Source organism: Sardina pilchardus, chromosome 10, assembly GCF_963854185.1.
Source record: "Sardina pilchardus chromosome 10, fSarPil1.1, whole genome shotgun sequence".
Lineage (NCBI taxonomy): Eukaryota > Metazoa > Chordata > Actinopteri > Clupeiformes > Clupeidae > Sardina > Sardina pilchardus.
In genome coordinates, this window is record NC_085003.1 from 12,474,620 (window position 1) to 12,499,006 (window position 24,387).

General features: G+C 46.5%; 1 protein-coding gene across 1 annotated transcript in view; it reads left to right on the forward strand.

Annotated features, from left to right (window-relative positions):
* Positions 1 to 1,113: 1,113 nt before the first annotated feature.
* The window catches only part of fkbp16 (FKBP prolyl isomerase 16), a 34,581-nt gene continuing 11,307 nt past the window's right edge, over positions 1,114 to 24,387 (forward strand). Inside the window, exons 1-3 of the mRNA XM_062547939.1 lie at positions 1,114 to 1,546; positions 2,070 to 2,239; positions 4,306 to 4,394. Coding sequence (XP_062403923.1) covers positions 1,114 to 1,546; positions 2,070 to 2,239; positions 4,306 to 4,394 — 692 coding nt within the window. The remainder of the gene's footprint in view (positions 1,547 to 2,069; positions 2,240 to 4,305; positions 4,395 to 24,387) is intronic.

Genomic DNA, 24,387 nt, shown 5'->3' on the forward strand with positions numbered 1-24,387 from the left:
TGTTGAATCATAATAGAACTATATTTATTAAATTATGACATATCACATAGAACACAGTGGGTGCTACAGAAACACTTGAGAAGGTCCATAATCAACACATTAGTAAGTAAGCCTACACATACAGTATAGGCTACTGTACTGTAGGTCACTGGGACATGATGAGGTAGACAACCTCCTCCTACTGAACACTTTCCTCAGACATTAAGAAGTGAGGCACTGACAAATCCAATCGCTCTCAAACCAAACTGGGCGAGCCTAGTCCAGAGTACAGCCATCTCTGAGATCCTATTGGTGGACGGCGCTCACGGGGACGCCGTCATGGGCCTGCGCGATGAAGTCATTAAGAAGCTTAGGGACATTCTAGCAGATTAGATTTTGCTCTTCTAATCCCTCAGATTACCGCTGCACAACCCTGCGGACGGAGCGAGCTGCGCAGTATAGTTTTCATACATTGACCATTTCTCGTCACTTTCTGTTTCTATCGGGCACACACACGCGCGCACACACACACACACACACAGTCTTAGTCAAAGGATGAAGGGATAACTGAAATTGAAAGGTGTGGCCGTCTGTTCTCCGCCTGGTCCGCGAACCTGGATTAACCTACGCGTCCTCTACCCCCGCGGCTTTTCACAATCGGTGTAGCTGGGGATTCGTGCAAGTTGGCGATGCCCTCCAACTTCAGCTCTGTGCGAGTCCATGTGGATGAAGGGGTTTAGGAGTCACTACAGGCTGTTGCTGTCGGAGGGAGGGTCTTCACGACGCTAGTTTACCGGGTCAGCTGGTTCGCCGCGCGGTCACTTGGCGTCGGGTCGGTCAGCTGTGGAGAGCAGCGGAGCTCTGCCAGTGAGCTACGGGGAGACTCCATAGATGGAGTCCTCTGCTCCGTGTCATGAGATGGAACCTGAACCGGAAGGGGTGACCGAGGCCAAGGGAATGGACTCCTCGGAGAAACCCACACCGACAGAGCCCGCCCTGGGCCCAGGCTTGGAGGAGAGCCCTGTCGAAGAGGGAGAAGCAGGGGAGGAGGAGGAGGAAGAGGACGAAGAGGAGGAGGAGGAGGAGGAGGAGGGTGAAGAAGAAGAGGAGGAGGACGAAGAGGAGGAGGTGGGGATGGGGATGGAGATGGACGCAGGAGAGCAGGTGGACAAGGAGAAAGCGGAGAGCCACTGCAAGACAGGCGCTGATGAGGCAGAGGAGGAGAAGGAGGAAGACGAAAGAGAAAAGGAAGAGCAGGCCCTGGAGAGCGCGGGCGACAGACAAGATGGCGGTGGCGGTGGCATGGAGGAGGCCAACGGGGGTGCCGCGTGCCCTGCCTCCGAGGAGGGCGAGGAGGGCGAGGAGGTGCCCACAGAGGAGCAGCGGAAGATGAGGAAGACGTCCAGCTTCATGAAGACCGTCCGGTTTCGAGACCCCTCGGAGACAGAGCCCGAAGAGAAGAGGGACAGCTCAGTGGAGAACCTGTTTCCAGACTACGAGACAGAGGAATGGACCTCATCCAGCTTTGAGGAGCTGTTCTCGGCCCAAGATTGGATCAACATTACAGGTAGGCAAATGGGCACCTACTATATGTCAGTTACTTTACTGGAATAGTTTAAAGTTTGTCAAAAATTATACAATGCCTACAGTTTATTCACAACAAATGCAGTACATTGAATCTAATTGTGCATATTGCTAACAAATGAGCTCATTAATAACATTAACAGATGAGGCTGAGAGGTTAGAGTGACAAGTTATCAACAAAACCCACACAAAGATAACCAAACTAGAGAAAAACAACATAGCGTGTAAACAATCTGCCCCACCGCACTGTGTGTGTGTGTGTGGCTGTGTGTGCTTTACGGTAAGCTGACACGAAGAGAGAGAGAGAGAGAGAGAGAGAGAGAGAGAGAGAGAGAGAGAGCGAGCGAGCAACTGCCTTCTGTCCCCACTGCTAAGGAGGCTTCTCTTCCCAGACAAACCCAAGGGCCTGTTCCTCAACAACAAGTAGATTAACCCCCTCCTTTCTCCTCCCATTCCTCCCCTTCTCCACCCGACGCTCCCCCGCTTGGTCTGTTTGCCATCCACAGATGACCGACTGCTGAGGAAGAAGGTCCTGGAGGCCGGCGTGGACGAGGCCCAGGGCCCAGCCTGGGGTCAGGAGGTCACGCTCCGAATGCAGGGCGTCCTGGAGGATCGCATGGTGGTGGAGAAGGACTCCAAGCTGGTGTTTGTCATCGGAGAAGGGGACGTCAACCAGGTGAGGAGTTACTGGGGGCAACCACAGCAGCACCTGAGACAGGGCAGGGAAGGGGAAGGTAGGGCATGTCGGGGGCAGGTGTACCTGAGCGTGATCAGCATACACCTGCTCACTAAGATCAGATTGTCCGTTGGGGATGGGGAGCGCACAGTACAACACAACCACAACCACAAGTGACACACAAATGTGTCCCAGGACAGAGTAGAGAATGCGTATGAGGATGGCATGGTTCCATTTTTATTATTTTTATGCTGTTCAAGCATTTCAATTGAATGCAGTTGTTGACGTATTTTGGTTTGGCTTTTAAAACTGGAGAGACAGGTTTGCACGTGCTATGCTATGACCATATCTGTTCAAAAGACAGTGGACGTGTTTTGTGTGTGTGTGTGTGTGTGTGTGTGTGTGTCAGAGGGTCATAATGTTGCAGGTTGTGCAGATAAATGTACCGTAATTTCCCGACTATTAGCCGCGGCTTATACATTGATTTTGCAAAATTTCTTCAGCTATGAGGTTACAGTTTTTTCCAATCGTATACACACTAAAATTAAGGTTATCAGACAGTTAACAATACTTAACACTTAAGAAGCAAAACACCTGCGCAGAGTAGTACAACAGTAAGCACAAATTCAGCTTCACACTTTTTGCGAAACATTACACACAGTGAATGTCAAAACGTAAAACACATTTTCACACCTTAGACACAGATAAAGATTGTTAGGTACTTCCTTCTCATTACAAAGCCCTGGCTTGCCAATGACCACACTAATGAACAAATTGAATAATCACATCCACCAGGTGAGTAAGCACACTTGTGCAAAATTGAAAACACAGCACTCAGGTGTGTTATGCTCGATCCTCGAGGGACGTTCCCACTGATCTATAACTAACACTGGATAGACTATCCCATAGTTTTCGCCCCATTATTCTTTATGTCGATCAGTGAGGATCGAGGCCCAAGGAGCGAGGGAGGATGTATAAAAGCCCAAATGAGAGGCACCCATAGCCTGTGATGTGGATGAACTCTTATGGCTTGATCCAGCTAGACGGAGAGATGATTAGAGTATTACGTATTGTTGTTTGTTTGCATTGTTGCTTTAGTTTTTCTTCAGTGACTGTAAGTGTACAGTACTTTTTATTTGTGTACAATTTTTTTATTTTTCTACACCTTACAGTAGTAAGAAGTAAGAACTATAATTTTGCCATTTTCTGTTGATTGACTTGTCACTGTAACTGTAACTGAACATATGGTACAGTGAAAGAAAGAAATATTGTCTGCAGCATCAGTTTTGTGCATTGCTTGATGAGGGTTCATCAAAATATTTTTGTCATCTAAATGATCCTAATGCTCTCAAACAATATGTCTGAATAAGATCCATATATTGGAAGAGGGTTTTTACAGATGTGTTTTGAATTTATTGTGTTGGTGTGTATAAGATAGCGACAGTGTGGAATCATTCGAAGAATGTGTTAGTGATATGAGAACAGTATAAGGTTTTATCAATGTGTTTATTGTTTTGACAGAAATATTTCATTTTGCTAGCAATCTGTTATGTTCTGCTGATTGGGTGTTGTGTTTGGTTAATTGTGTGATGTGTTTAGACAAAAAGAGCCCCGTTTTCAAAATTGTGTGTTAACGATTGGAAAAAACTGTAATACAGGGGGCAGTTAATATGGTGTTAATATGGTTTTGTTTCTTTTAACTTGCATAAAACACTGCCCTGCGGGTTATACACAATGCGGCTTATATGCAGGAAATTACTGTATGTACACAGACATAATAATAATTTTAAAAAATGTGAAATTTCAGGATGAATCGAAAATCCACTATAACCTTTACAGGAGGACTTAATATGACCTTCTCTAAACTTGTGAATGTGCATGTCCAACAGTTCTTGTTCTAGTACTTTCTGAACTGAAACATACCATTTTACCCGATAGCCTACTGTATCCCTAACTTTTTGTGAGTGCATATTGAGAATGTATTTCATTTTGTCAACATAAACTACATACTGGTGCATTGAAACTCAGCGGGACATTTTGGACTAAGGTGCCCTACTTTGTTTCAGGCGCTGGAAGAGTGTGCAATATCAATGAGGAAGGAAGAGATCGCATTACTGCTGGCGGACTCTCAGTACACCTACGGTCTTTTAGGAAGGTAAGAGGGTGAAACAAAACATCCGACTCATTTCCAAAACATAACAACAAGCAAACAACTCTCATCAACAGTTATTCAGCAGAAAATAGCCCCATTAAATATTCAGTGCCCCCCCTGCTTGAGCTTGAAATGATGGGGGTAGAGAGGAAGGTGTTGCCCTCCCATAATAGCGGATTTCATAAAGTAATGTGACATCTATCTCCACACTGGGGTGGACAAGGTCCTTTTGTACCTGTTGATGTCAGGGCACACTGCCCGTACCCAGGAACATGGCTAATGAACCGCGAAGAGGAGCAGATGGTCTACCCCCACCTCACTCCACCCCCCCAGACCAGCACACCCCAGTCCACCCCCACAAGCCCCATTCAGGGTCGTCCAGAGGCCCGAGCCCTCAGAAACCATGGACGACGGACGGCCCTTTAATTACAGCCAATAGGGCGGTTTCTTTTCCAGTGGCCTTCCCCCACTCCACCTCCTACAGCTCACTCACCATTAAAGGAGTATTGCCGGCCGAGGGGAGGTGACATGCACAGTTTGTTGTCACTCAGGGTGCCATTAGAGCGTGTGATTTTTTAACCCTGCTGGTTTTACGCGTCTAGTGTTGGTTCAGTGCCACGCGAGACCGCATGTTGTCAGTGGACAGTATGCTGTGAGGCGGCAAGCTAAGGGAGTATCAGTGTTTTGGCTGTGCCATATAGTCCACTGATAACTATTCACTGTGTTGCATCTGAAGCATTAAATATTGCCTTTGTGCTTTTACTTTCACCACACATGATAAACTCATTATTTTCTGTTAAAGAAAGAAAGTAATTCAGCGCATCAGTAATGCCCTTTCAGAGCCAGCATCTGAGAGAATATCAGGTTTGAACTTGCACAGTAGATTGGCCATGGTGCAGATTGCTTTATCAGGCTATATCTAAGCGTCAGCAGCTGGAGCTAGTTCACAGGTGGTTTACAACACGCACAATCATCCATCAAAACACACTGATGCTCTGTCTGGGAAAGCTGACCACAAATCGCCTTTTCTCAGCAGCTTGATTTGGAAGATAATATCAGTCTCTAAGGCTAAACTTGTGGAATAAGTTAAATGGGAAATGTGGTGTCGTTTTTTTGACCTGTGATGAACTGAAGTTCAGACAGGGGATGGCTTGTGTTATGCCTTAACTGAACCTTGTCTGTTTTTGCACTATATATCATGTCAAGGGTGGGTGTTCAACAGCATTTGTGTGCATGGGTGTGTTATGGTTCCAGTATGAGGTCTCCTGTTGTTCAAGGACTTGTTTGTGCAGTGACTCTGGAGTCGGGGGTTGGACCCCAGAGTGGAGATAATGTTTTCTTGGGGCAGTGTAGTGTACATGCATGTGTGTTCGCATCTGTGTATACTGTGTGTGTGTGTGTGTGTGTGTGTGTGTGTGTGTGCCTATATATGCGTGAGAGGGAGAGTGGGAGAGCAAACAATAAAAGACAGGGGGGGAGAGAGAGAGAGAGAGAGAGAGAGAGAGAGAGAGAGAGAGAGAGAGAGAGAGAGAGAGAGAAGAGAGAGAGAGAGAGAGAGAGAGAGAGAGAGAGAGAGAGAGAGAGAGAGAGAGAGAGAGAGAGACAGCGCTGGGACGTGCTAGCCCATTGCTCCTTCTCTGGTCCCGCTCTAAGTCCCTTCTCGTGGGAGTAGGCTGTGTTGAGAGGCAGACAGAGGCAGAGTTAATTGTTGTTTTTATGCTGTTGATTATTAGAGCTGTGTGTGCCAGAGTCAAATTTAGCTTCTCCCCAAAGGTAGATCCCACTGGCACCTGGCCAGCTCTAAAAGGGGGGACAGCAAAGCTACTGTGACACACTCTTCTCCCTCTCTCATGTTATATGCTGCACATTGATGCACTTGAATAGCAATTCCCTAAAAGCTGAAATCACTTGATTGATAGACATCAATATCCCCCCCCCCCACCAACACACACACACACACACACATTGTAGTCTACATCCCACAATGTACTCTGATTGCCTCACTGATAGTGTTTGTTCATTGTTGTCATGAACCTGCACTTTTCAGCAACCTGTTTACATTCTGAACTAGTTTATAGTGTCACATCATTTGAAAACAAGTGTGATCAATTTTGAGTCGTGTTTAGCGTACAACGTCTCTATTTGTGTTTACCTTTAGCCACGTGTGGTTACCATTATGGTCCTCACAAGTGCATCACAGGTGTGACAAAATGTGTCTTATTGCATGAGAATGTGTTTAGAGTTTTGCAAACTGATTCAAAATGTGTTTTACATGGGAAAACGGTTTAAGGTTTTGCCAAAAGGGGCATCGATTCAAGAAATGTGTTCAGGCAACTGAGAATTTAGTTTAGAGAATGGAGTGTAGTGTTTTGGCAATTGTGAAAAACTGTAGCCTACCATCGTATTAATCAACTAACAGACAGACGGAGAGAGAGAGAGAGAGAGAGAGAGAGAGAGAGAGAGAGAGAGAGAGAGAGAGAGAGAGAGTGAAATAAGAGTTAGTTTTGTGTGTGGAAGGAGAGTAAGAGAGACAAAAGGCAGACCAAGAGACCCAAAGCAGAGAGAGCCAGGCAGAGGCAGATTGATTAGAAAAGCTCATGTGATCTGTCCTCAGTGAATGCCGCAAGCATTGATTGAGCTCCTCCGGTCGGCAGCGGACCCCAGGCTGCGCCGTCTCCCTCGAGAGCCCTTCACAGCTTCTTGTCTGAGTGCACCGTTGCCTCCAGACTGAGCCAGGCCGACTGGATGCCAGCGAGTGGGTGGCAGGCCAGCTCACCCAAGACACGCACCTAATAGACATGTCAGGAGAGGCTCATTAACTGGAGACAACGGCACTAGGACGCCAAGGCCTGCAGCTCACAATGGCGCCTGGATATTAAATACCCCGAAAGCTCATCATTCTCTGCCGTTGAACACCGCAGTCAGAATTGGCAGGGTGCTGCTTCGGATGCGCCGCGCGGCTATAACACACTTTTTTTGTGCGCCGTCGTCGGCCTGTCAGATGAGTCAGAAGAAGAGAGCCGAACAGAACAGAGCCAGCGTGGCGTGACGCAAGGCGAGCGGTGACTTCTTCCCTGGAAGCCTCGGGAAGGCAGCGGGGGCAGTCCAAACACGTCGTGGCGCAGCTTGAGCATTTCCGAGAACCAACCGCATCAGCTGGAGCCCCTCAGTCAACACGTAGTGACCATTAATCGACAGCATCTGCGGACAGCCACTCAAGTCCAAGACCAACACAGAGGAAGAGAAATAGAAAGAGAGACAGAGAGAGGGGGGGGGGAGAGAGAGATAGAGAGAGAGACAGAGGAGAGAGAGAGAGAGAGAGAGAGAGAGAGAGAGAGATGGTATTGCTACTTGCAGGTCCAAAGTAAACACCATTAAGCCCTACATGTGGCAGAGAGAACCTGGAAGACAGTGACTCTGAGGAGGGGTAATGAGACAACCATGGAGTTTGGTCAATATGAGCTCATCAGAATAGCTGGCAACAAACACAAGGTATCCAGTGGAGAAGGTTAGTGTTTTGAATCCTTTAAGCTGGGGGGGTTGTGCTTGGTGCCATGCAGGCCATAAGCATGGTCAAAAATAGGAGGCAGGAAAAGCCAGGGCAAAGACTTGGTTGAAAGGTTTAAAGCACTCATCTACGGTTCAAAGCACTCATCTACAGTATGTTTTCACTTTTTGTTGATGTAGTGTAGTGAGATACCTGGAGACACTTGACACAATGATTCACATAATGAATTTGTACAATTATGAGTGATGCATAACGTAAATTAATTAAGTGTTCACTTGATATTACTCCATGCTTGAGACATCTGCGGCTAATGGCTTTAACATGTTTACATGAAAAAATAATGTGGATGTAGGCCCCTTAGCGCGAAACACAATGTAATGTGTAGCATTATTTAACGTACACCCACCATAAACATTTAACAAGAGCGTTCATGCTTTGTGAGCATGTGATAATGTGTTGCTTGAAGTGGGCCGGGGAGACATGGATTGTAATTCCACTTTACTGTAGGGCGGTCTGGAGCGCGAATCTCAACATGATGTGTCACTGTTTGCTTTCAGCATAGATGGGTTTACAGTAAGAGTGGCTAACATTCCTGGTTCCTCTCTGCTCCCCTTCAGACCCACGGATGCAGGCGTGTACTGTAATGCATTTGGTATTTAACTTCTCCATTACAGCAGCGCTGGGGAATCTATGTGTATCATCTGTGCGTATCGCTCCAGCTATCCCACAAATGAGCCAGAAATGTCTCTTTTCTTTGCATGTTATCCCCGCCCGCCTTTGTCTCGCTATCTCTGTCCGTGCACCCACCCCTCCTCCGAGACCGAAGGCTTTATCTGCATGGGAGTTCTTATTCCTCACCTCCCAGGAAGTGCGGCAGAGGATGTATGGGTGACCTGCCGATGAGCAAGTGACAAAGAATGAAGTGTTGCCCATGTATGGGTGTGTGAGTGTGAGAGTGAGAGTGAGAGAGAGAGAGAGAGAAAGAGAGGGATTGAGGCCGAACGTTTTATGTGTGTGTGTGTGTGTGTGTGTGTGTGTCTTGTGTGTGTGTGTACGTGTGTGCGCATGCGTGTGTATGTGTGTGAACATGTGTGCATACGTGGGTGTATGAACATGCGTGTGTGTGTGTGTGTGTGTGTGTGTGTGTGTGTGCGTGAACATGTGTGCATGCGTGTGTACATGTGTAAATGTGTCTGCGTACATGTGTGCGTGCATGTGTGCGTGCGTGTGTGTGTGTGCATGCGTGCATGCATGTGTGTGTGTGTGTGTGTGTGTGTGTGAGTGCCTGTGTCTGTGTCTGTGTGTGGTTATGTTTCTGTTTCCTGTAGCTAAAGTTCGAATGAACAGCAGTCATTACCAGAATGGACCAGAGTAGGCAGGAACTCATTTTCTTTGGCAGAGATAACAACCCGTGCAATGAAGCATGCCAAAAAAACTAGAGCGTGCATCCACTTTGATGTAGAGACGTGGCCTTTAATGTAATGAAGTATTCCCATGAGATTACCTCAAAGCAGACCGCTAATAACAATAGCAACAAAATAAATGTAAATCGTGTTGGAGTCCGTGGCAGGAAATAGACAGCATAATCAGGTCAGAAATCAAAACTAAATGAAACTACCATTGAAGCCATGGAACCTCTTCCCGGCGCCAAAACCAGAATAACTGAATTATGACCAGAGGCACTGAACACATCATTAACACAGGTGCTTGTCATTACTGAGGGGCTGAGAGAGTGGAGAGGAATTGAGCAATAAAAGGATCTTTGGCCTCACTCTGACCTCATTTCAGCTGGACTCAGCAGTCACTCGTGTCAGGTGGTCAACGCCGGACAGACAACATAGTATCGTAAAGGGTGGGGTCACTGCTGTTTTTTTCTTTCTCTTTTTTATTTCACAAAAAAAGATTGAGGGCAAAGGGCAGTAGGGTATTAGTGGCAGACACCACTTACTTATTACCCCTCTCATTGTTTTACTTGCGAGGAGGCCTATCTCATTACAGCACTGTTTCCCCCCGTGAGTCTTAAGTTAACTGGAAACAAACAATAAATTACGAACAGGCCTCTGAGAGCCACCACCATATGGGCTGCACCGTCCAGCCAGCACTCATGGCCAACCAATTCTGCTTAAACGGTTGAGGAGTACGCTCACAAATACTGTATGTGATTAGAATGTTCGGTGAACTGAGAGTTTCACAATTTTCCTCAGAGATTTCCCCATAGATATATAATATAAAGCTTTATATCTATGGATTTCCCCCACAGATTGTTTGCATTGAATTCTAGAAGCAATTAGGGAAATAAGGGCTTGTGGTCGTTCTGAAAGTCTATGTTGTCTATGACTTGTTATTGAAATAGCTCCCAGTAGTCCTTGGTCTGTATGTGTCAGTGATATCTCTCATAGCTAACAAAACAACTAGTACCCAACCCAGCTCTTGACCCAGGCTGCTGTCACATGAACACAATGCTTTTTGACTGATGTGACTGATTAGCATGTTGACAGTAAAAAAAAGTCACAACGCTACCACAAGCTGATTCTGTTACATGACACTCATCTGAATCTGTGTGAAAATGAATTGGGAGAATTCAACAGTGTGTCTGTGCTGTCATCATAGCTAGTCATGTCTGTTCTCTTTTGTTTACTCTGAGTGAGAGTTGACACTGGCACCCCACCCCCCCCAGGTTGAGCCTGGGGAGCAAGGCAGTACACCTTGAGTCGGTGTCAGCGTTTTTCAAAGTGAGACGGTTGCTGTAGGCGATTTGTTTTGGGTGTGTGCCGAGTGCCGAGAGGAGTGAGCGTTTGTGAAGTGAAGTGAGGTGATGTGTGTGAGAGTATGACAGATCACATACTCATACAGGCTTAATCTCACACACACACACACACACACACACACACACAACCACAAATGTAAACACATACACACACATAAATGCACACATACACAAACACTCACATACGCACGCATGCACGCACGCATGCACGCACGCATGCACCCACGCACGAGTAACATTCAAATGAATGTACAAAAAAGTGTTCTGGTGAAGAGGCTTTGTTCCCACAATCTGCACAGGTAGCTTTGTTCCTAAGAGATCCTATTGTGTAGCAACGTTCTGCTCCCAGCCATGGAGTCAGTGAAACATTGATGAGATCCATGACCACTGGTACTTGTGGTACTTACACTGCATTATTAACATGTTGTGGTTGAAAAGTAACGTTGTCAGGCACCGGAGCTAGAGCCATCAAGTCCCAGGCCGCTGCTGACTGTAGCAATGTATCCGCTTCTGTTCTGGCCTGAATGAGGCTCATATCCGGCTGCTTCCTAAATGGTTTAACACTGACAGTTGTCATCAGGGGAAGCTGCTGAAAGATTTGCCCAAACTGTTGCTGTTATCTTTACATTTCTTTACCACCAGCAGCAGAACAAGGAAAAAAGCTTTCCTTTTTTTAACAAAAGACACACTGTAACAAGACAGAAAAAAATGTATCTTGGCAGGCATCCATTTCAAAATTGACCCTTTTCAAGTAAAGCTGAGGAAATATGAGGGGATTGTTCAAGTCGGTTGAGGGCAGTGGGGGACTGTTTTGACAGGAGTGCCTGACAAGGTGAGACCTGGCCTGTGGTTGCCATCTGTTTGTGTTCGAGTCCGTCCGAATGAGCACGGGAGTTGCATGAGTCTTTCCGTGTGTGCCGCTTCAAATGAGCTCCTATGACGCATGGAAGCCCAAACACGTACGCACAGGCAGGCCACCACGGTGGAAGAGAGGGATAGAGAGAGAGAGAGAGAGAGAGAGGGAGAGAGAGAGAGAGACAGTGACAGAGGGAGAGTTTCAACTCATTTGCATGCTTCATGTGCATTCGTGAAAACATGTCAAAGAAAAAGGCAAGTCTGTGCTCGAGTCCATCCCCTGTGCTGTGTGGATCAGAAATGGGCACTCTCCTAATCCCAGAAGTTGGACTGAACAGCTGTGGGTTCATCACGTTTGGGTGTAATTGTAACAATGTGAGGAAGTCTCACCAAACCCAATACTGATAACAATAACAATGTTCCATTCTTAGTTGAATTTCACCCTAATCCACCCCCTTCTAGAAAATTGTTTGAAAGCAAGAAAATGCATAAGAGATTTGGATGTAGCCCAACTCCTGAGAGAGAGGGAGAGTGAGTGTAAGAGAGAGAGAGAGAGAGAGAGAGAGAGGGTAAAGAAGGAAAAAAGAGAAAAGGTGAGGGAGTGAGGAGAGAGTGCGGAGAAGTGTGACTCAGCTGTGCTGACAAAAAGCCAGAAAGGTCAAGCGTAGGGCTGACGGTAAGCAAGCCTGAAAGCATTCCACCCTCACGTCACGAGTCCACGCAGCCAGCCGCTCGCCACTCAGCCTCAGGCGACGCAGCACGCACTGGTCAAAGGAGGGGGGACTCCGTAGATGATGTCACTTCCTCTTTACACACACGTCCCCTAGTGCTGATTTTAATATCGATATCTCAGTGGGTGGAGGAGAGGAAATCGGTGGGGGGGTGGGGGATGGGGGGATTGACTAATCAGAGACTGACCAGCGATGACGGGCAGGTCTGAATGAGCTGAAATGTCAGAGGAAATATCACGGCAGCGTGATAACAACAGAGGCGTGTAATATCTGCCATGTGCGAGCTACGGAAGACAATGAGAATCCGTCTGACTCAATGACATTCCATTTAGGAATTAGCGTGAGCCCCGGACGCTCCTCAGAATGTTACCGACCGTCTGAATCACTGACCACTCCCAGGTCATTTACGATAAAAGCAGATACAGACACACACGCACATGCTCTTAAACACTCACATGCATACACCAGAAAAAAAATCTATGTGAAGGTGTGCACACACACACACACACACACACACACACGCACACAATATTTAAACAAAGGCATGCATATCACACATACACACACACACACACACACACACACACACACACACACACACACACACACACACACACACACACACTCAATATTTAAACAAAGGCATGCATAACACACACACACACACACACACACACACACACACACACACACACACTCAAACACACACTCACTCAGACACACTCAGATGAAGAGACTGATAATGAGAAACGTGTATAGGCGTCAGCTGTGTCACCATGCTGATGATTCATCCCATAATGCAATGTAACCATACAAAACAGGCTGCCCACAACCTTTAATATCAGGCAGTGCAGGCACAACTCAGGGGAAAATAACAGGTGTTGTATAACATTAGACATCTTGTAGCCTCTAAAAATAATCATATATTTACATGTGCTATGTTAGGCAGTTGGTTACATAAGATCTGCAATTGTGACTAAGTTGGAAAGGTCTAAAGCTCTGATCAATTCAGAGCTCTATCCCTCTCTTCTCACACACCACCATCATCACAGCTCAATGCCTGATGCTTCCCCCCGCTGTTAAAACAAGGCATTTACAGTACATGCTCATCGTATCTACAGCATCAGCCGTCGAACTATGTAACATGACACAGCCCACAGCGTACTTCTGCTTTAAGCTTTGCAACGTGCCTTGCACAGAGATGTTGCAGATTATTGTTTGAAAATATGAATAATGAAATGCGCATCGCTGTTGGGTAAAGAAAATCATTGTATAGCTGAAGTTGTTTAAACAAATACTGGTGGCTTCGTCATCATTATTGCTGGCTCACCCATTAGCAGTTCCTTCTGCCTATAATTAAATTTCAGCTCCTCAACCGAGATGACAGGTAGGAGGAGGATACTATTTTATAACAGCACCTATAAAAGAAATCATAGTGTTTCCGTGAACTCCTTCGTTTTCTTTGTCAGTCAATAAAGCGCATGTTTATGTAGCTGGCTTTTCATTGTGTAGGCCCCAGGTTGCGCAGAGCTTACTTGGGCCTGGAAGAGGTCCAGGAATAAAGTTGTGCCAACTCCTCTCACACTGAGTCAAATCTAAACAAGCTCACTCTGCATACATCCACGGCCAATATCACTCGGAGAAAACATGCAGAAATCTGAAGGAACCCAACACACACACACACACACACACACACACCTTTGCTGTCAAAACAGTGTGAGACTCAAGCTAAGATGAAAGACAGTGTTTGCGCATGAATGACCAAAGCAGAACAAGCACCACCCAAATGGAGGGTTTAGCTTTTTTTTCTGTTGTTGTTATTGTGTGTAGTTGTTTGTGAAGGGCCTGTCATGCTTTGCATTGCTAGTTTGGACATGTGGTAGACTTCAGTCCACAGCGTGACCTGGGAATGGGACACACGCATCAACATACACATGCATGGCACCTCTTGCATGCGCTTGCTTTCTCTCTCTCTCTCTCTCTCTCTCCCTCTCTCTCTCTCTCTCTCTCCTTCTCTCTCTGTTCCCATCTTTTTCCTGCTTCACTCACTCTGATGTGTCCATGTCCACTCTGCTGCCAAGAAGTGACACGGGTCACAGAGATTCAAGTGAATGTGAACATCCAGAAAGTAGATGTGCCATCCACACCCCTCTCAGACAGACACGGCAGACTGAGGGTGTGTCAGAGCCTGATGTGGGGGCGCCCGCCCAGCCGTGTGCCCGGTAGGTGTCTATGGAGGAGTAGGAAACGTGCACACAGAGATGTGGGATCGGTGGGTGTCTATGGAGGTGTAGGAAACGTACACACAGAGATGTGGGATCGCTGGGTGTCTTTGGAGGTGTAGGAAACGTACACACAGAGATGTGGGATCGGTGGGTGTCTATGGAGGTGTAGGAAACGTACACACAGAGATGTGGGATCGCTGGGTGTCTTTGGAGGTGTAGGAAACGTACACACAGAGATGTGGGATCGGTGGGTGTCTATGGAGGTGTAGGAAACGTACACACAGAGATGTGGGATCGGTGGGTGTCTATGGAGGTGTAGGAAACGTACACACGGAAATGTGGGATCAGTGGGTGTCTATGGAGGTGTAGGAAACGTACACACGGAAATGTAGGATGTCAGGGGCCACTTTCCCATTAATGGATTAAAGCAACTCTAAAGCACTTCTCCTCGGTTGCACGCACGCTATTTGTTTATCCAGCAATGCTATAATTTAATGCTATTAGTAAGTAAGCAATTGTATTTATAGAGCACATTTATAACCAAAGTGCTTCACCATAACAATGGTTCTGTTCTCCACTAACACATACTGTACAATACATGCATACAGTATATGCATTCAGTTCCACACTATGGTGTAGTGCCCTGCCCTCCATCTGTAGTATTAGTTTAATGTGCACCTCAACTCTCTCCCCTATAGCTCACGCTTTTGCCTTGCACACACACACACACACACACACAGACACACAGACTCTCGCTCTATCCATGTGACTTATCAACTATTTATTCATTCCCAGAGGAGAGGTAAAAACCGGCCACTCTTACACAACTCAAGGCTCACCGCCCCCAGTGTCTGGTGCTAAAACAGGGAGATAAAAAAAAATAAAGCACGTCTTAAACTTTTACAGTGTATTGCCAAATACTCCTGTTGGGGTCAGTGAAATGAGGCCATGGATTTAACAGTTGTGCATTTAGGGAGGCTTCTGAAATGTCCATTAAATGAAACGACCACATATTGCATGACTTCTCCACTGCATGGGTTCAAGGTGACCTCACGAGCGGACCACACATGCTGCAAGTAGGCATGGCTGTAGAGGTCTGTTATAAGCCCTGAAATTGACATAGTTTAAACAGAGCAAAGGTGCTTTACGCCTGCAATACGAGAGGCCATGTCTGTTGCGCTGGGATCCGTGTTTTCTTAGCTGGTCTCAATACTAGCTGCTGCTCTCCACGTAACTCAGTCAGTGAGTGTCTTATAGCGAGGGCTCTTACTCTATCTGTGCATACGCCTGACTCACATAAGCAGGGAGAAGGGAGAGGCATGAGTCAAACTCATACATTCATTCAAATTCATTCATTTGACGAGGATATCGAAAATGTCCTGCTGCCCAGGGGCTAGCCTGCCATAATCAGACCTCAGCCAGACGCACTTGTGATAACAGAGGCATAGTTGCCGAGCAACATGTAAACACACCCACTCTCTCTCTGTCTGTTCTGCTCCATTTGTGACAATGAGCAAACCGCAGCGTAGGGATGGGGAGAGAGAGAGAGAGAGAGAGAGAGAGAGAGAGAGAGAGAGAGAGAGAGAGAGAGAGAGAGAGAGAGAGAGAGAGAGAGAGAGAGAGAGAGAGAGGGGGGGGGGGGGGGGAGAGAGGGGCACACAGTTGATGAGATGGATGATGCTCCACTGCTGTCCTGACTCACCTGTGTGTGTGTGTGTGTGTGTGTGTGTGTGTGTGTGTGTGCGCGTGTGTGTGCTGTTGTGACTGCAGGGAGTGCGTCACTCTCTGAACCCCCTTTAAAAGCGTGGAAGTGCGGTGCAACCAATTTAAGCTGGCGGCGGGGCATCTGTCACCGGCGGGGGGAGCAGACGTGTGGCAGAGAAGTAATGCCCCCATGAGCACACACACACACACACACACACACCCAGAGGGCTTCCCATAGACACACACCCCCGCTGTCTCCGAGTACCGTTGGCGTGTGACTCACACAGCTGCGTCATGCTTCCGTCACTGCCTTCTCTCTGCATGCTCCTATCTGTAGGGGGTCTCGGCTCCTCTCTGTGTGCGTGTGTGTGTGTGTGTGTGTGTGTGTGTGTGTGTGTGTGTGTGTGTGCGTGTGTGCGTGTGTGTGTGTGCGCGTGTGTGTGTGTGTGTGTGTGTGCGGAGGGAGTGACGTACCTGTGCTCACAGACCAATTACACCTTCAAGGGAGCTTTTCATCTCCATTTCTGTTTCCTGCTCCGTCCACGCATGCAACTGTGCACACATCACCTTGACACGCACTGGGCGATCGATAGTGAGCAGACAGATCAAACATATCAATGCCACTGGTCGTCAATAAAGTGATATTGAGGTGACTCTATGTGCGTTTGATGGGAACATGCTGAATCACACTTGCATTATTGCTAGATGATGATTATATTTTTGGATTGATGTAATAATGGTCCCATGACTGTAAAGAACCATAAACCCTTAAACCTCGTTGTGCTTAGTCCTCTTTTTAATGACCGGTTGCATTGAATGAAGTGACCCAGTGCCCCTGACTTTAGTGAAATAGTCAAGTCCATCCCCTGCAACATGGCCTTGTGCTTAATGGATCTCTCTCTCTCTCTCTCTCTCTCTCTCTCTCTCTCTCTCTCTCTCTCAATACACCACAGCTCAGACAGTATCTGACTCTGGAATGTATCTGGTCCTGATGTGGCAGATATCTGCCGGACCTGAGCCAAGTCTGAGCCAGACCTGAGTGAGATCATGGCCAGTATAGGCAGTAGTGGCAGATCCAGCTATAGCTGCCTACCGAGAAGGAAGAATGTGAAGTGTCACACCAGCAATGGCACTATAATTAGCGTCCCAGATGTGGATTTACTTGCCATGGTAACCCTAGACATGTTCTGCTAATTAGCCGCGCCTTTAGGCCACCACGGGACTGAGCCTCCCTGGTGACACGGGCACCGGAGACTCAGGGCTGCGGTCATTCCATAAGGGGATTGATCGAGAAAATATCTCCATTACATCGAGGTAAATAAAACATAGAAAGCTGCATCCAAGAGCACATTTAAAAAAAAAAAGGCAGAAGGTTTTTCTCTGCAATAATGATGGAGAAGATCCACGCAAGAGCAGCAACATTGGTTTTTGACATCAAGCAGTCATGTTTTGAAGGCGTACTATTGAGACCACTCATCCCATTGCCTGAGTGACATTTCTTTGATCATAATATTCCTCCTGGCCCTTATCTGTGTTCCGTAGCGCATATGGCGACCGCAGCGAGAGAAGTCACTTTGAAAGAAAGGAAATTAATTTCCGATAAATATCAGGGCTGATGACATTTTACCATTTTCATTTTTTTCATTTTGCAAAGACAGTTCAGTCAGAACTGGACCCCCTGGACTTTCATTAATGTAGAAGGAAGAATATTTACGGTTCAGTTTCCCAGACAGAGACGAGTAGTGAGACACAGCAGTGAAAGAGACAGTGCGACCTTGCAGTAGGTAGTGATTCATCTTATTATCCTTCAGAAATGCTCTGTGCTCGATTTTTTTCTTCTCTTTGCTCTCGTTGTTTGCCTTCCACTAAACCAAATCCTTGTTTTTCTCATCATCAACTGAAAATGACGGCAATTTTAGAACAAAGCTGAGAGGCAACTTTCCATTACCGACGCACTGGAAGTAATACAATAGATCATGGTAGAATGTTTTCTCGGGGAAATGTCCCCACTTGTTGAATGCTCTCTGTATTTCCTGACATAACCAAGCATGCTTCATTAAACAAAAGACGTTAATGTAGGGATCGTCTCTCAAGATGAAGACAAAGTACACACACTGTGGTTAAACAAGGGAACTGAGCCTTGCTACTGTGGAAATCACTTTTAAACACTTTTCTGTGTAATAGGCCTCTCGCTCCTCTGCAGAGAACCCAGTGACCTCAGACCATTTGAGCACAGACAAGACTATATTATCAGGGATACAGTGGTGCTGTAGACAATTTAACTGTCCATTTCATTTTTCCAAAACTGTACACTGTAGAAGTCACGGTTTGGCCATGTGGAATCCCTGTGATTATCTCTGGGATGTATATTTGCATGTACGCTATACTCAGTACATGAATCCTCTTGGCCATTTCAAACGCATAATCCAGCAGGCCAAAATTACAAGCGGGAGGTCAATCACTCCTTGACCTTGACTGGCTCACAGCAGATTCCCACAGCCTTCTCTTCAATGCACAATAGCCTCCTGTGTCCAAGTCTGTATGGTATGGGGCAGCAATTGAGCAATATGCAGTCAAGGAGAAAGCTGTCAGGAAATTAGCACTGACAATCAAATGGCTCGTTGGCCTTCCCAGAGTATTACAGTGTTTTGCCTCTACCTGACCCATGGCCTTGCTAATGCAAATGTAAATACACATTTACACAAAAGCTAGGTTTCTCTCAATGCTTCTTAATCGCTATTAATTGGAACTCTCACTCTCTCAGCGAACGTCAACAAGAAATACGATTTCTAGAAGTGACCTTAATTCGAAGAGGACACAAACTGTGCGTCAGTGGCTTCATATTTCAGAGTGGTTTAGTGAGGACACACCCCTTGTGGCCTTTCAGCCGACAGTTCCCAGTGAGACGTAAACACAGTGTATCTAGCGGTGCAGGGTCAGTGCTGGCGCTGAGGACAGGACGTGACTGAGGGAACACGGCGGGGATAAGGACATATCTGCAGAACCTCGCCACACTCTCCCTCTCTCTCTCCTTCTCTCCCTCTCTCTCTCTCTCTGTGTCCGATACATCAGACGTCTGCCAAGGTCGCCCGGGGTCACAGGAAGTGCGAGAAACCAATTTGACCGGAGGTGAATGTGTGTGCGCGGGGCATGTGGTCCAGAAAAACACATCACATATCGGTTAGAATGATCAGCTCTCTCGTCTGTAGACCACATAGTAGACACAGATGAACACATGATTACACACACACACACAAAAGACATAGACACACAGAAGCACACAGGACACAATCACACAGACACACATTCACACACACAAACACACACACACACACACACACACTTACACACACACACTGGTAGCAGCAGAAACAGCAGCAGCAGCAGCAGCAACAAGCCTATAAAAAGCTAGTGTAACCAGCGTGCGGTGCCTGGGGCCTGAGATTGGGTTCATTTTAAAGGGCTGAGGAGGCCTGCTCCAGATTACAGGAGGACTTCTGAGGAGCTGCCCCCGAGGCAGAGCTCAGATCCTGGCCTTGATCCCTGCTGCTGCTGCCCCCCCCCCCCCCCCCCATACCCCCTTGTCGGCCTGTTACATTTGCAGAGCGAGGAAATAAAACCACACACAACAACTTACAGTAAACACTGGGAGAGGCGAATGCCCCGTTAGAGACCAATAACGCCCCCCACTCCTCCTCCTCCTCCTCCTCCTCCTACCCCTGCCCCTGCCCTGGCTTCCTGGACCGCTCTAAATGACCCACTGGGGATGGAGGCAGCTGTGGCCTGGCACTGAACGCAGGATTAAACTTAAGCTCCTTTGTCTGGTCACACTGTTGCACGGCACCCGCGCACATCTTGATGGGGAATCAAAACAACAAAAAATAGATGGTCATCTAGTGGCTGGTGCCGTTGATCTGTTGAGAAGTGTTTTCAAACAGGGCGCTGCTGTGCACTTACCCCCCAACAACACACACACACACACACACATATAGCCTACACATGCACAAACACGTGTGCACCACATATCAGGTGGTGGGAGCATAAATTCTCTTGGATCACAAAGTTTTTTTTTTTTATTGTCAGTGCGGTCTGCCAAGGGCTATTTCCATGGCAACCAGCATGAGGCACGTTAAGGTCTATTCCATTATTTAGACATGACAAAGTAGGAGGCTATTACGTCAAAGACCAGACTCTGTTTTTTTTTCATTCGCTTCTTCATTTCTCCTCTCAACTCAGCACGTCATCGGTCTCTGTGCTTTCATGTGGACAGACAAGGCCACTTGCAGGGAGATAACAGGGTGAAGCCGCTTGGCTGTGCCACGGCCTCACACTCACACCGTGACACCGAGAGGGGACTTTTGGGGGCCAGTGTCGTCGTGTGCCAAACGGGTCCAGTCACAGAAGCATCTGTCCCCAAGGAGACAGCGTGCGGGGATTGTCTTTTTTTTTTTTTTTTTTTTTTTAAATCACGGCTGAATGCGCAACCATTTTGGCAGTCGTTACGTAACTAACAGCGCCAGGGACCGAGAGAGCTTTGCTTTGCAGCGCATGAGAGAGTTGAAAGATCCTGTCCAATTAGGTGCCAAAGGACATTTGGGAGGAATCTAGACACAGGGTTTATGAATCACACAGAGCAAATGCTAATAGAAGCAGGGCCATGTTTGATTTCTCAACTACCCCTGACCTCCTACCCCCCCCCCCTTTCCCCCCCTTCTCCAAACCCAAAGTTACCCTTGCCAGTTGTGATGCCTTAGTCAAGTCTGAGGTCAGATCCTCGATGCTACATCAGTGGCCGATCAACTGAAAGACTTTTCAACAATATTGTTTAATTAAAAAAAATAATACAATCTGAATAATACAAAAAGCACATTTTTGTCTGCATAATTTAAGATAATAAAATAATTAAATCATTAAAGGTGCACCAATGGCATCCGTCTAACAGACATGTGTATTAATGGGATGTGACCGATCTCCTCGTCCTGGACATAGAACTTAGTGTGTTCTATGTTCTAAGTGATCACTGGATGTTCCAGAAGAACCCATGTTGTGGGTGACCAGACGGCAGCAGGCCCTCACCTGAGGCACCCTCCGCTCTGGCACTTTAAATTCTCCCACGGCTTTCTCCGTCTCGTCACCCTGGCAACTGCTCAAGCAAAAGGCTCATCCCGATTGGAGGGGGCCGGCACTAAACCTGCCAACCCATTCACTCCGCACTGCCCCCCCTCCAACCAACCCACCCACCCACCGACTCACTCACCCTCTTCCCCCAATATGATGAGCCTCTGTCTCTGCAGTAGTCAACACTCAACATGGTCTATCTATGAGTCATATGCTGGATAAGTACGGGATAATGGACGACACGCCGTGCGGTTATTCAAAGTTAATGCACGTTCTAGACGGTGATACGGCCCGACGCGAAGCGGCGATACGGCCAACAAATTGGAACTACTTCATAGCCGTGCGTATATCTAAAGTTAATGCACACCCTTATAGAACGCAGGACAATGGGGAACTCAACCGAGCAGTGGAATAAATGCAAAAAACATCTCATCAGCCTGTCCAGTTCAGCATTAATGTGCATTATTAGTCACCCTGCATGATAAATATGACAAAATGCTTCCTCACAGTGGTTCACCACACTCCATGAACACTGAACTCCCTCAATTAGGCAACATCCTGGCTGCAGTGTCGCCCAAGACAGCCATTAGCTGTCCCTGCTGTGGTTCAGGCTGTGCCTCCAAGAACATGTTCTCCTTCAGCATTCCAGCTCACACAGGTCACGGAGTTTACAGATTGAGACCCGATTTCAATTTCTGCTAAAAAAAACATATTGCATTCCCCCAAAGCTGATGGCGGCAACCATGACACATTTGCTGGTTTGGGACGTACACATGTTGAGAGTGAGGGAAACACAACAGGGGGTCCATATTGCTTGAGTCATGTTTTATGTCTCACATGACAGATGCTAAACATTTAGTCATTAATAATAACAATAAAAAAGAATACACATGCCGACTCAAGCATGGCCACAATATGACACAATAAGTAGATTTCAAATGGTAAGAATATAAAGAATGTAATAGAATAAAGAATGCAAAGAAAGCGGAAAGAAAGCTCAAACCGACATCTTGCAAATCTCAAGTTCTAGGAGATGTCATACAAATCAGAAATCAAAAAGCTGGGGAGAAAAGGGGGGAAAGCCAGCAAGGACAGAGCTGGGACAAGTTCAAAAACTGTTTTGCTATGGTTTCCTGATTGAACGATTGCAACGGTGTGCAACAATCATGTGCAACAGGAACTGGTTTTCTCTCTCGCACGTGGATAGTGTCAGGGGTGCAATAGTACCAGCATTGATGTACAAAACAAAGCCCGCCATACTAAAAGCACTGTTAGCACAACATATCTACCCAATGTCATTTACAGACCAAAGATAAGAATGAAAAGTTGAAAAGACAAGGAAACCTACTGTATATAGATTTCTTCATGCTCAGAATACTTGGCCTTCACAATGGCCTTCTCAGAGCACTTGCATGAACAACATAGTGTTCTGTTTGCACTGAATCATACACTTTGCACCATTTTATCCATTTTTAACTAGTCTCTTATAGTCTCTTATAGTCTCTAGTCTCTTATCCCCCTGCCAAACAAGAGGCCGTCAGCCACACCTGCGTGCACCTGGGCACTATTCACCTGCCAGAGACCGAAAAAGATTTTAAAAAGCGTACTTTATAGTATGCATAATGTTTTTCTCTTGTTATTTTCTGCATGAACAAGAAGCGTTTTAATTTCTCCATGAACACGGCAGTATTTCGAAAGGCTCATTAAACACATTGCCTCAGTAAAGTTGGCTTAGTGAGACAAATAGCCACTATATACTGGACTGACTGATCTACTCTTATTGCACCAGTTAAGCGATAAAAAATTGTTTGTGAGCTAGAGACAGCACCAGGAATATGGGCAAGAGTAGCATCCGGCTCCGAGGACCCAAAGACAAACAACCTTTCTCCCCTTTGGTTTCCATGTCAACAACTGTGAGATCTGAGTGGGCCTTAGTTGAACGCCACACAGCAGGCCAGCTACAGTTTTGGATGCTTTTTTTCCTCCAGATCTCTCTGTCCTCTTACAGGGCCCAGGGGCCTCATTGTTGGCCCTCTGGCTCCAGGCATCCTCGCGGGGCCCTTATAACTGACACCTCTTGCCTTGCTGCCCAGTGTCCTCATGTTTCACAACTGGACCGCTATGGGAAACGCATGATCAGTTCAGGGGAGGTCGGTCCTGTTTAGAGCCCCCGCCGCGGGTCTTCATTAGAGCTCTGATGTTTATGCTTTTTCTGGGCGGATATTTTTTTAGAATTATGCGCGGACGGACGGTAATAGATTATCCCAGGAAATGTTGTCTGCGTTATGATGTGCATAATGACTTTGTTTTTGTGTTGATGTTGGTTGGTGTGTGTGTGTGTGTGTGTGTGTGTAAAACATGAAGTGTGATGTGCATGGCGTCGCTCTTTATCTTTAGAAACAGTGCAGCTGTTGGAGGCAGTAGCTGACAGGAGAGGCCCTCCTGCTCTGATTAAAATGACTCATCCCTTTCAACAAAGCCCCCGGATTAGTTCACTCGACGCGGATGTGCGTGGCTCACCGGTGCCCAGGGTGCCTCACTGAATATTTCCGGATATTTTTCTTCAGAGACGTGGAACCAAAATCCATTTTACTCCCACAGCTTTCTGATCTCACTGAAGTGTGCGTTCATTAAAAATTACCGCCAAAATTCACAGCTCCCCTTTTACATAGCACCCAATTTCTAAAAGGTTTCACCATGAGAAATGCCAAGGCAACAAGATATGAAGATAATAGTATATTTTCCACATGGTGCAATCAAATAAACATATTAAACACACCCGCGGTCATGTGGCCATATACGCACACACTGCCTCAAACCAGGATTCGCTACACCACACAAACACATCTACATCAGCATACACATCACCACATACATAAACAGAATAATTGTGTCTCTAACACTCTCTCCAAATAGCTGTGGGTCTGGAATCAACCATGAAAATCAATCAAATAATTGAGTCATTGTCAGGATATATTTCTAAAAATTAAAACGGAAAAGTATCTGAATATTAACATGCACAGCCAATTACTACAGCCACTAAACTGTGTGCAAGATAATACACAAACCTTATATGAACGCATAATTG